General features: G+C 37.9%; 1 protein-coding gene across 3 annotated transcripts in view; it reads left to right on the plus strand.

The window, feature by feature from the left end:
* The first annotated feature begins 1,721 nt into the window (after nt 1-1,721).
* LIPC (lipase C, hepatic type) overlaps nt 1,722-12,584 on the plus strand; it is a 53,557-nt gene continuing 42,694 nt past the window's right edge. For 2 of the 3 annotated variants that reach the window (XM_027881524.1, XM_027881525.1), the window contains exon 1: nt 1,723-1,880. In XM_027881524.1, the coding sequence (XP_027737325.1) occupies nt 1,799-1,880 (82 nt within the window). In that variant the 5' untranslated portion in view covers nt 1,723-1,798. Of the gene's footprint in view, nt 1,881-12,584 lie in introns of all 3 variants that reach the window. The other variant, XM_027881526.1, reaches the window with a different exon arrangement.

A 12,584-nucleotide genomic window follows, 5' to 3' on the forward strand; every position in this document is an offset into this window, starting at 1 on the left:
AGTGAAAACCTGCCAAAGGAAGGCAGGTTTCTCCTTGTTTTCCCCGTTTTCCTCTTACCACTTTAGGCAATCCCTCATAAGATGCTCATAATGTCATTCAGGTTCCCAACACAGGCGCTATAGTGGGAAGTAAATCCAAAGACTGATTCCTCTAGTCTTTATTTTCAGGCAATCTCTTCACAAAGATCACAACAGCCCGTTCTGTCCCTAATAGATCTCCCACCTTGTTCCAGAACAATTCCTGTCTGCGGAAAATAGAGCTTGCAATTTTTCTCCCCCAAATGGTCTTGATTACTGTGGCTATGTCACCATTCAACCTGTCAGTCAGATCTGTCATCTTCACATCATCTTCAGCTAACATTTTTCTGAGTTCACTGCAAGGCTGTGCTAAATCACACCAGTAATTTCCACTAGTGTTAACTTTGCTAAAATACAGCATTTCCTGTCCATCATCACAGCCTAAATTCTTGTCTTGTCTTGTTCTTTCTTCTTGTCCAAGTTCTATCTCCTGTCTTCTTTTCTTACTCACTGAAAATGCTGCCCTGAAGAGCATTTATCATTTATCAAGAGTAATTTTGGCCCTATCACCTAATTTTCTGTATTTCCTCTTTTTTGTAATGTACTTTCAGACACACAAACTGATCAATCAGTCTCAACAACTTTTCAGATGTTGATGTGCCAAGATCACTGCCGGCTGAAACCCTGCAAACCCAGTTTGTAGGGTTTTCTGCTGTATCCTAGACTCAAAGCTCCTTGGAGTGAGCAAGGGAAGGAAGTGATCTGCGCTTTTCTCCTTTATTCATGATTAGTAGAAATGCAGGTTGATTTGCAGCCCATCCCAAGGCCTATGCTGCTACAGCTACATCATAATTGGCACTTCAGTCCTTTAGAATGTGCTAGAGTATGTCTCAAGAACTGATGTGGGAAAACTAGGATGCTCCAGGCTGATGCTAAGGTGGCCCAGAGGACCATTGTGTCTTGCTCATTTGTGAGATCCAACTTAGTGTAATACTGGCTGCCTATCCAAGGGTAATTTTGGTCCTCTCACACTTTGCACTGCACCTCTATTCCTTGTGGCATATGCACACAATGCTGCAATTAAAATTTTGCTCTGATTTCCAGTACGAGCCGCACCATATCAGTGGAAACATTTTCTCTGAGAGGACTCCTACATTTACTACACGCATTTTCTAATGATTCTTTTACTGGAAGTGGAGAGAGACTTTGGTTAATTGTGCTTCATTACTAAATTTTGTATGTGTTAAAATATGTTCACTTAATTTGAAACACTTAATGATTATCCAAAATCCGATACCAATTTTACTAATGAAATGAGAAAGGGTTTCATATATATAAAATTTTGATGCTTCCCTTGCTGAGACTTGTCTATGTTAATGAAATATTTAGATTAACCTTCAGGTCTTACCATTATTTTACAATGTGTTCAGACTGAGCTGTTGACGAACTGAATTTGAACTGGCTACCCATGGCCTTTACCAGTATTTCACAGAACAAATGCCCTCAAGCCCCCTGTGTTCAGAGCTGAGCACTGTTGAGCGAGGTAGAAGGATCCAGTTCCAAATTATTTCTGCCACAGGTGACATAAAATGAAAATGAAGAGACTGAAAACAGGCAAATTCCATTTTCACTTCCATAAAAGGAAAATCCGGGGTAGGGGACAGGAGAATTCAGGGTTAATGATTAATGGGCAAAGAATTTCTTGCAAAGCCCTGCTAATTCTTTCCTTTTCCCATCTCTTGGCAGAATTTAGCAGAACTCTCATTCAGAGGAACAAAAAATGAAAAGTTTGCAACTTCTTTCATTTTTGTGGCTTTCTTGTGTCATCGTCTCAGGAAACACATATGGAGGGAAGAAAAAAGGTAATATACTATCACATATAAATAACGATCATTAACTTTTTTTTTAAATGTTTATGCTATAAAAATTTAGTAGCATTGACTGACTGATCATCAGCATGTTGCGTTTGGGTGCTATGTTCCCTTAAACTATGGCATTTATAACTGACTGTGTTTATTGGAAAATGCAGTTGTTTGTAATTACAACAAATATTTCTCAATAGAAATCCATACTTTTGAGACTATAGACTTAAGGTACTGTGACCCTTAATAAACTTCTGATGAAGCTAATTTTAAAATTTATTGGTTTGAAAATATACACTGGAGTGATATTGTTATAATCCTGTTGGGCTGGAAGTATTCTATATGATAGATTCAGCCTCCTACTATGAATCATTTCAAACTGTCGGAGAGTGTTTAAACTTTTATTTTCTGAGTTGCCTTTCATCTCAGGTGGGATGAATATCTTGGAGTGAAAGAGGCACATCTGCAGTATGTTTTGTAGAGCAATACTGTGGTGGATCTTTGTCACTGGCATTTCCTATGCATTTGTGTTACTGCACATTGTGTCAGTATCTGAGGGACTGTTGAGTAAGTGCATCACAAAACTGCATTTCTTAAAACCTCTCAGATGTGATTGAGAGAGACAGCTCTGTGTTTGGCTTCATGTTTGACCCATACAGAGCAAGAATGAGTTTTCCTTCTTACTTAACCACATTTCTGATAGTCTGAAGGGGATAAATGTAGTTTTCTCTTTAGCTGGAAATAAAGCAAGATATGCACATTCACAGAAGTATGGCCTCTTTCAGTAGCTGTGTTTTGTATTTATGTTAATTTGTATTAACAGTTTTAGAAACCATTTGCTATAAAAATGCTTTATGTGCAATAGGCACAGTGATTTCAATCTATAGGAGGCAGGACCACCTTTCTTTTATTCTGCACATTAAATTTCCCCTTGGGTTTTATTTTGAACAATATAAAATCCTTGAATCAAAATGCTCTGAGAACTGTAAATTGCACTCAATGCCATAACTTGGCCTGGTTTATCAGACAGCAAGATCTGCATATCCTTAACAGTTGGTGAACCTTACAGAGCTGTTTAGAAACCTTGATCAAATTCTGTATTTTTGAGAGAACCAAAAATTAGAGCACTAACTTTAGTTTGAGGCATCTCATATAATCTTTGCCCAGATCTATCTAGATTCCACTGTGTGGTTAAAGTTTACTTCACCATAAACACAAACACTAGGCAGGGAGAGGAAATAATGGCACCCCTGTTCTTTCACAGTCACAGGGCTTGCCTTATGCAGCTCCACTCCCCCATCCCACCAACTGTGGCACTGTTCAGAGCAAGGTCAGTCGCTTCACTCTCTCCATCTGCCTTTCCCCTCATGACCTAGGGCTCCTGTATCAATGGACTTCACTTGTTTGCTTATTGCTTCTGCACTTTAAAACCTCCCTTGTGACAAAACACAAGTCACAAGTCATACTGACACTAGCAGATATGCCCAGTTCGTAGTATGTTGAGATAAGAGACTGATTTCAGAAGTAGAGCAGGTTCATTTCTAAAAATGCAAGAAAAAGCTGCTGTACTTCCTTGTCGAGGCTATCCACAGCCTAACTAGATCTGCTACATAGGGTAGTTACAAGGTTAAAGGACCTGGTTTTTCACTATGCTGAACCTGTACCCTCATCTCCTGCCAATTTTAAATCGGTCCAATCTAATTCCAACTATCCATTTGCATTAATGTATATTTCTGCATTTTTCACTCCCTTGTTATCCTTCTCCAATCCAACCTCAGCCACACCAACCTTGTCCAGAAGATAATGGAACTCCCAGTTCTCAAACCCTTGCCTTATTTCTATGGCCATTTGATTTGCCAGCAGAGCTCTGCTGGTGCTGTCTGTCCTCAATCAGCTCCGGTGAGTTGGCCACACTTAGTAATCTCAAAGAGTTTTTTCTTCATTTCAATTCCCAAGGAGGCAGATTCTCTTCCCACAATGGCATATGCAAATGACCATAAGGCATTACCTCTCACTAAGGAAGGGCAGTAAAGTTTTTAGTTCCATATAAGAGCCCTTTAAATGCTGTCAGATGGAAACAGCTTTCAATGAGCATTGGATTTATTTTACCTGGATACCCTCACATCTCAGAGCTCCCTTGTTCTTGCTTTAGCAGGAACTGCAGCAATGAACAGTATAACTAAAAGGGTCTGCAAAGCCTTTTCAAAGATTAATGTCTGGTATGTAATTCTAGCAAAACAATTACCTGTAAGGGAATTATTCTCTCAAAGAACAATCAAAGTCCTACTCATTCATTTGTACCCAGAAAATAACTTTGCTTGAATTTTTTTTTTCTGTATCATTTTATCCACCTGCATAGTAAAGAAATTGAATTACAAAATCAGGATTTATAGGAATTAGACTGCAGTGGGTAAATCAATTTAGATAAGTGTATGTAAATAATTTTTATCAAGTTATATAAAATATACATACTATATGTTCTTATTTTATACTTTATTACATGGAATAAGATTTGCATTACCAAGCAAAGGCAACATTCCATTTAAACCACACACAGGGTTATTTAAAAAAAAACACAGAGGGTTTCTGAAATATCATGGTTTTCTTGTACATTTAAATAGCAGGAAAGAAGTTTGTAATTTCTGGCAAAGGTTCATTATCTAAAAGCAGCATCCCAGAACCAGAAATAAGCACCTAAAAATAACAACCTTGAAGTTAAGCCAAGATGATTCTTCCTAAAAGCATGTGAAAAATGCTTCAACATAAGCTTCTATTTATTTTGATTCTTCTTCTGTAAACATAAAACTAGGTGGGAATATATTCCATTATTCCACTTCGCTGTGCAGAGCAGAGTTCTCCAGCAGCTGACATGAAAATGCCTGCTGTTGAGCTAGCACTTCTTACTTGACAGTCTCACAGCTGGCAGCTGAGCTGGACTTTTTTTTGCCCAAAAGAGAAAGGTAACAGTTGTCATCCAGTTCTGCTATGTTTTAAGTATAACAGTGCTAATATCTTAGTAATGTAACATAGACCACAGGAATGGATTACAGAGAAACCTGAATAGCTGTTACATTTTCTTTATTCCCCAAGAGTATTGCAGAGATATAAAAGATATGTTTGGTATATCAAATCCTCCAAAGCCTAGATAAAATTTCTCAATAAAATGCAGTGTATAGAGTATACACTATCAGATCTGAAAAACCTGAAGATTCAAATGCCATTTAAGCTGCAGAAAAAGAGAGCTAAAGTCTGCTAAGACAAAGACATGGTTGCCTTTAACATGGAAGGTGAATATCACTTTTACCATCTAACAGTTCTTTAAAGTCTACCCTAAATGTAAAAATGTAGAGAAGACCTTCATTTCAAGTCCTTGAAGCATATTCAGTGTAATAATAATCTGCGCCTTAAGTTTTCACTAATTCTGTGCGATTCAGGTTTATATTAAATGATGGAAGAACACATACTAAAGCAACAAGGTCACAGGATATTAGTAATCCCAGCCTACTTCCAGTTTGAGAGAAAGTGCTATGAAATTAAACTGGCTCCAAAAATTATTGAAAAAAAATATTCTTTTCCTCTCCCTCTTCTTCATACACCATGATTACAACCCATAAAAATAAGACTAAAAAACATTAATATTCCTCATTTACTTCACTGTAATTTGTGCATCACCTCTGAAGTTGAAGTTCACATCACTTCTAGTTAGGTCATTTAAACAGGGACTCAGGAGCTAAATTTTATGACATACCAAAATACTGATCCAAGAATTCTTGGAATTTGGAATTTCAGATGTCTGGGTACTAAGCAGTTACACGAATGATCTATGTTATGATATTAATAGAAGTTCTACTAAACTATTTGCTGTCTTTTTCTGACTGGCTGTGTTTCAGATACACTGTATCTGTACAAAGCTTTTGCAATGCTCTCAGGAGTCTCAGAATTCTACTAAATTTCTATCGTCTAAACTACTTATTGTTCCTTTTGGCACGTAGAAAACTCCACAAATATAATTTCAGCCATAGATTTTCACTAAAGAGTCCAAAATCCAAGTGTAGTCTAACAGAAGGCCCTTTGCTTTTCCCATGACAAGAGACAATAACGGAAATTTGATTGACAAAGGAACTATCCATGCACAAAACAAGTTTCAATTTTTCTACTAATGCAAGTGACTGAACATCTTAATGAGGAGCTTAAATTCACCAGAGGATTGTAATTCATATGACTTCAGCATTACATTCTTCTGAGCACTGCTGTATGAAGAGTGGTTGAACTCATGTGACACTTGAAAAACCTGACCTTACAGAACAGTTCTTGATAAGGTGGCACCCCAATCTAACTACTTAACTTATTTTCCTCCTTTTCTCTCAAACCAGAGAAGGTTATAGTTAGTTTTAAACATATATATATAGTTCTAATAGAAAATCAGTATCTATAAAAACATTCATTATTAAAGAGAACATTTTTCTTTTCTGCCTATTTTGTGTTTCACTCTAGGTTCATACTGCACATTTCACTTTGGAAAATGTAGTTAAGCCCAACCCACATGGAGCTGCAGGGATATTAATAGAGTTGCACCAACAGCAGTACAATAGTGATGATGTAGCTCTTAACACCATATGGTCCCCTTGGGTGGCCTTAGCACAGTGACCTTTTTTCCTCTATGTTATCTAGAGCTTAGAGACTGCTGAAGGTAAGTCCTTATACAGTGGAATAGCTTGGCAGCAGGTGGATGGGCCAGCAGCCACTTCCAAGCAGCATGATTAAGATTTCCTGGCAACATAAGCAATAACTGGCAAAAGAGACAGAAGGGGCCATCTATCTGCACATGCCAGGCCTGGGTGATAAAGTTCACTGCTTTGGCAACAGACCAAATGTGAAATACAGTTCTTGCAAAAAAAATTGTTTAATATCTCTATTCCAAGTTTAAAAAAAATTACCATTTTCACACTTTGTAGCCTTTCTTCTAGAAAAATATGCTGGTTTTAAAGTCATATCACTATGACAACTCTCTTGCTTGTTCCTTTTAAATTTTTCTTAAAATTGTTAGAGCTGCTAATATTCTCAGCAAGCATTAACTGCACAGGATTGCACACCCTTACTCATAACCATTGTGATCAGCCAACAAAAGCTTTTGCTGGGGCTGAAATGCTTCTAACACAAGATGGTTGTAGGAACAGTTGTTGCCTAAAGCTACAGAAATTCTCTTGATTTGCTTGCCTAGTCCAGTAAAATCTATTTGAATCCTTTATCAATAATATTTGGTATATAATAACAATACCCAAAATATTTGGTTTATATTTGGGCTCCTATTTGGCCTCCAGACTTTGTGGTGTTACTCCAGCTGCAACAAATGACAAGAAAGAAATCTGGAAATATTGGATATGAGTAGGCAAGGTGTTTGAACACATACTGCTCTCTGGAATGAAACCAGCATGTCCAGTCTGAAAAAACAATTTTTAGGAGAGAAACCCTCAAAACTTCTGCTTTTTTGAAATATTTGCTCCAAAAAGCATTTTCTAATTTTGCATGGTGGTTTACTCAGTAAGGGAAACTGATGGAGATTACTTACAGAGGGAGGTGCTGAACCATGGAGGAGATGATGACAGAGCGGGTCCAAGGACAAAAATAAAAACATATACACATGTTTGGTTCAATTTTGTGTCTGGACTTGACAAATGCCCCTAAAATTCTGCTACACTGGCATGTTCTCCCATATCTTAATGCTAACTTTGACAACAATTGTATAGAAACACTATTGAGATTTAATTTTTCATTTTAAAATTTTTTCTACATTAAATCACTTGTGGTTCTACTTTATGCTTCTCAGGCTGAACGTTATCTGCAGTGTCAGACTGAAAGATTTTATTTACCATTTCAAGCACCATTCTTCTCCCTTTCAGCAGCAATGGGTCATAAGGGATGTTGGAGGACAACAATTAAGGTTTATGTCCATGTTTGCCAGTCTGCATTTCCAAAAGTCCCTCAAATTAAAGATTCTGTCAAACTGGGATGGGGGTGGTATGTATGGGTGTTCCTTTGTTGTGCTAATAAAAGATACATATACTGAAAGACTATCCAATTACATTCTGATTTATTTATCAGGCAAATCATTGTCTAGTAAATATACTGTACAGGTAATTGTCCTGTCTTCAGACTAAAACTTGTCCAGAACTTATCTTTGATTGGAATTTTACAAGTTGTTATAAAAATACAAATTATTAAACTTTATGGACTTTCAGACAAAAAATATGATAAATTATATTCATGCTTTAAGAGGACAGTATTTTAATTTGTTATATTCCCATTTGATTCTGGGGGGGGAGTTGTAGTGCAATAGAAGTGTTACTTTCCATATTTATGTCGCTTGTACTTTTAACTGAAGATGACAGTGCCAATGCCCTCAAGGTTTCCTTTTGAGGGGCTGACGAGGAAGGGAAGGGACATGGGAGAAACTGATCTTCTTTTTTAAAGCAGAACCGTTTGGGCAACTTTTATTCAATACAAACAAAATATTTTGAATGGTATTATTCAGGCCATGCTTTTACCAGAGAGCTTACAATCTTCCAAGAATTTTTTTTAAAGTTTAATCATTTGTAAGAATGATGAATACTATCTAAAACCCTTATCATTTTTTTCAGAAAGACACAAATGCTACTGCATTTCTGAAACTGTTTACTATTACTGAAACAGATTATTACTTTTAGGGCCTAAACTGTGAGGAAGAAATAATATGAATTAACAGTGCTTTTAGGACATGTGGAAAAGGTTGAACCTCCAATTTACTATGCCAAATATATGGTCTGTAAACTATTCGTCCCCTAAACCTTCTACAGGTATTGAATCAAGTCCTTAGTAGCTACTTAAACTTTTTCAGTGTCTCACCCAATGCCTATTAATGCTGCATTATCACTTCTGTGATTCACTGGAGTCAGCACCTTCCAGACCTTTCAAACACCTGAACAATTTCATAACTGATCTTGACTAAAATAGCTTGTCTATGACAACACATAAATTGCCACCTACACACAACAGTGTCTGGCTAAACTACAAGGAAACCTGACAGCCCTAATTGCATTTAATGTGTTTATGCAAATGAGAGTGAGCTGGATGAAGCTGTCCCAGAGCAGAGGTTTACCAGCAGGAACAAGACTTTCACAGATTGTATCTGTGTGGGATTCCCCAAATCTGCTTTTCAGGTTAAGGACCAGCTGCAACCAGGAGACAAATGGAGTCTTCTCTGACTCTTGAAAGTAACCCCAAAGCAGTTTTTGTACAGTTTTCAAGAAATACTGAGGTGTTACACGGAGGATGCGTTCCTCCCTCCAGAGTACAGAGTAAATGGAGGGAACTGTGACCAGGTTACAGTTGATTCTCTGGCCTGTTCTGCCAGTACAGAAATGAGCAGAGCAGATTGAAGAATTAGAGTCTAGACCTAAACAAAGAAAGAAAGGAACACAGAATATTCAAAGAACTCAGCTACCAGTGTAAAGCATTAGTACTCGATCTCTGCAGCACCAGAAACTGCACAGAAAGCCAGCTGGCACATCATCTGAAAATCCACTGTGCTCTCTATCAATCATGCTTACCTTCTGCTTACCTGGGAAAAGAAATTAAGGCTTGTTCTTTTAATTGGGAACAGTTTTTTCATAAGGAACATCATAAATCATTCTTTACTTAGTAGATGAAATCAGAGAATCATGAAATCTGAGATACTAATAAGCTGGTTTTATTAGTAATCTTTGTCTATAGCTTACCCAATAAAGTTCTAAAAAGGTTCCAACACAAAACATTCCAGTGTGCAGTGCTGAAGTTACTCTTCTGTTTTCCATTGACCACGAGGAGGATGCAATTTAGCCACCTCTGCTCAAAATGGGCGGTCGGTACTTTGTGATCCTCAGGCTTGGTGGGCTCCTGCAGTCCCTGCAGGGAGAGTATCTGGGCACTGCCTGCGCCAGAAAGTATTCCATCTCAGCCAGCTGACCTGCACTTATTGCTCTCTAGGGCACACCAAGGTCAGCACAGAAAAAAGAAACTCTGAAAGGTTTCTTCCAGCCCCTAGTTAACAGTATTTCAAATACTACCAAACACACAGAGTATGTGCTAAACATGATATTTTGCTAACTACAAATGAATTGGTGACCCTCAGCCTCCATTCTACACCAGTACAAGCTGTGTGTCCCACAGACCTTTAGGAGGTTTTCACATTTTTCTTAGGGCACAGATACCTTTAGGGTTCAGTCTTGTCAAAAGCTTTGTGTGCCTTTTCTCTCTGCCAGAATGTTACCCACATCCCAATAACAATATCTGCACTGTTTCCTGGACAGAGGAGTTCAGCAGGATCCTGATGGATGCTGTTAACAATCTTAGTCTCTTCTCACACGCTCTGTGACCATAATGTGATCTTTAATAAGGTAATTTAAAGGAACTGTAACTTTTCCAAGAAAATTCAGCCAAGAAACACATCTCTTGGCACACTCTGGTTTGGTAGTGCCAGTGTCACCCCAAAAAATACAATGGAGATTCAGATCTGACAAGATGGGCAAAACTCAGAGTCTTTGATCCAGCTTACAGAACAGATAGTTGTGCTGCTTACTATTTTAATCTCCCAAATCATAGCTCAGAGTAAATGGCAATGGGAAGGGCTGCTGAATACATTGTGTTCTTCTAGCTGGAATTTTAGGTAGCAGGAATTAACACAATTATCACAGAGATTGCTGGAGAATAGAAATAAAAGCAGGAGTATGACATACTGTTCCAAGAGGAATCTGCACGCCCCTTCTCCCAAATCCATTTCTGGAATTTCAGTAAATTCATAGGATTTGCACTTTGGATTTGTTTGTTTTTTCTCTTATGATTCAATGCCCTCCTCTATCCTTCCAGTCTAGGTTATGAAGGTTATGTATAGCCATAAAAAATCTTCATCTTTACAAAACATGAAGTTCTAGTCAATTAATTCCACTGAGGATACCTGCATGGCTTTAAGATGTATGTCACTATTCACTGAAATGAAATGTTACTCCCGTGAACACCATCAAAAGAGCTGATATTAAGTTATTAGTTACTTTCCATCTATGAAGTATCAAGATTAGTTCTTTAATTGGCTTTAAAAAAAAGAATCACTTTGGATATTTTGAAAATAATCATCCTGATGAGCAGAAGGGAACAGAATTCTCAGACACCTGAGAGTTAACGCTGCATCTTCTCAGGGCTTGGGTACTCTGAGTTCACAAGGACTTCTCACCATCAGCCACCCATCAGATCAGCGTTTAGCACTCTGCCACCTCAGCACTTCATTGCTTCTGATTTCCCCTTTAGACATCCTGGACCAAGTCCAGAGTAATCCAAACAAATGGATCTTTAACAAGTGATTAAAGAATCTTTTACATCTATCTACTCTATAACATGCTGTAAGTCACAATTCAGCTACTGACTAGCTGCATTTGTGTTTTTCAAAGTCAACACAGCCACACAACTTAATTGTTGTACTATGGGACACTGTGGATCCCTGGAATTTCCAGACTGTTTGTTTCAGGTATTCCTTTATTTCATCAAAATGTAGTAATTTCCCCAGGGATTTCTGTGAGCTGACACTGCCTGGCTATCTCTACCTTCATTGCATATTGTACACTCTTGGATGGTGTGGGTAGTTGGAAAATGCAGTAAAATAACATTTTTCCTCCTGCTGTGCAGCCAGTTAGTCCCTCAATACATGACTGTGTTCCTGAGTAAGCTTAATTGATCATAATAAGGCAATTGAATGTGAATATTTTTTGCTCCTTGTTTTCTAGAATGCCATTTAACAGCAGAACCAAACTGAGACTAAAGACATGAATTATGCCAAATCAGAATTCTATCAGAAAATCAAATATTTATAGGAATGAAAGAGTTAATAATCTGCATTTGCCTAGCTCCGGGGAAAAACAAGGCCTCAGATACTTGATTTTTGTGCTTTGTATTTAGCCAGTGCCTAGTGATGGCAGACATTTTAGAGTCCAAGGAAAGGCTGTCGTTCATGACACACTGGGTGACATTAACAACTTCAGCAGTGCCTCAGGCCACTGGTGCAGGTACTTCCTGAGCCTCTCCCCTGAGCCAGCACAGCTGCTTAGTCACAGAATGATTCTACAATTTTTCTTGTAGTCAATCAGCCTGGAAACTGATCCAGTTGAGAAATAATCCTATTTCTTTCCTGTGATCCTACTTTTCAGCTGGATAAGCTCCCTGATCCTGTGCACTCAGCAACTCAGTGACCAGCTGTGCTGGGACAAGAATGGGGACCATGGGAGGTCAGGAGTGAGTGGGTGGAAGCAAGATAGGGAAGAATTCTGCCTAGAGTTCCTTGGGCAGCACTGAAGCCAAATGTCTGGTTAGGATCTAAACACCCTAACCCTTGAGTAATATTTTTTTAATTTCTTTTAAGTTCTTAATCTCGATTTTGAAAAGTAAATAAATCTGCTCCCTTTCCAGGCTTTCTATCATCACATTTAGGCTCTATTAGAAATTTAAAGATCCTTTCCTCTCCTCTAATTTGATTGGTTTTCAAAAATCACTTTAGCAAAAGGAAGGGAACTCAGAAAAAACCCTAATTTATCATTCCAGCTCATAAAATAATGTAACTCGTTGTTCTGGATAGTGTTAATAATATTTATATTGGAAAGGTCTAGGGAAATATCCTTGAAAACACAATTGTTTTCTGCACCATCA

This window comes from Empidonax traillii, unplaced genomic scaffold (assembly GCF_003031625.1).
Source record: "Empidonax traillii isolate 1590-97213 ecotype Southwest subspecies unplaced genomic scaffold, ASM303162v1 scaffold90:size2128546, whole genome shotgun sequence".
Classification (NCBI taxonomy): Eukaryota; Metazoa; Chordata; class Aves; order Passeriformes; family Tyrannidae; genus Empidonax; species Empidonax traillii.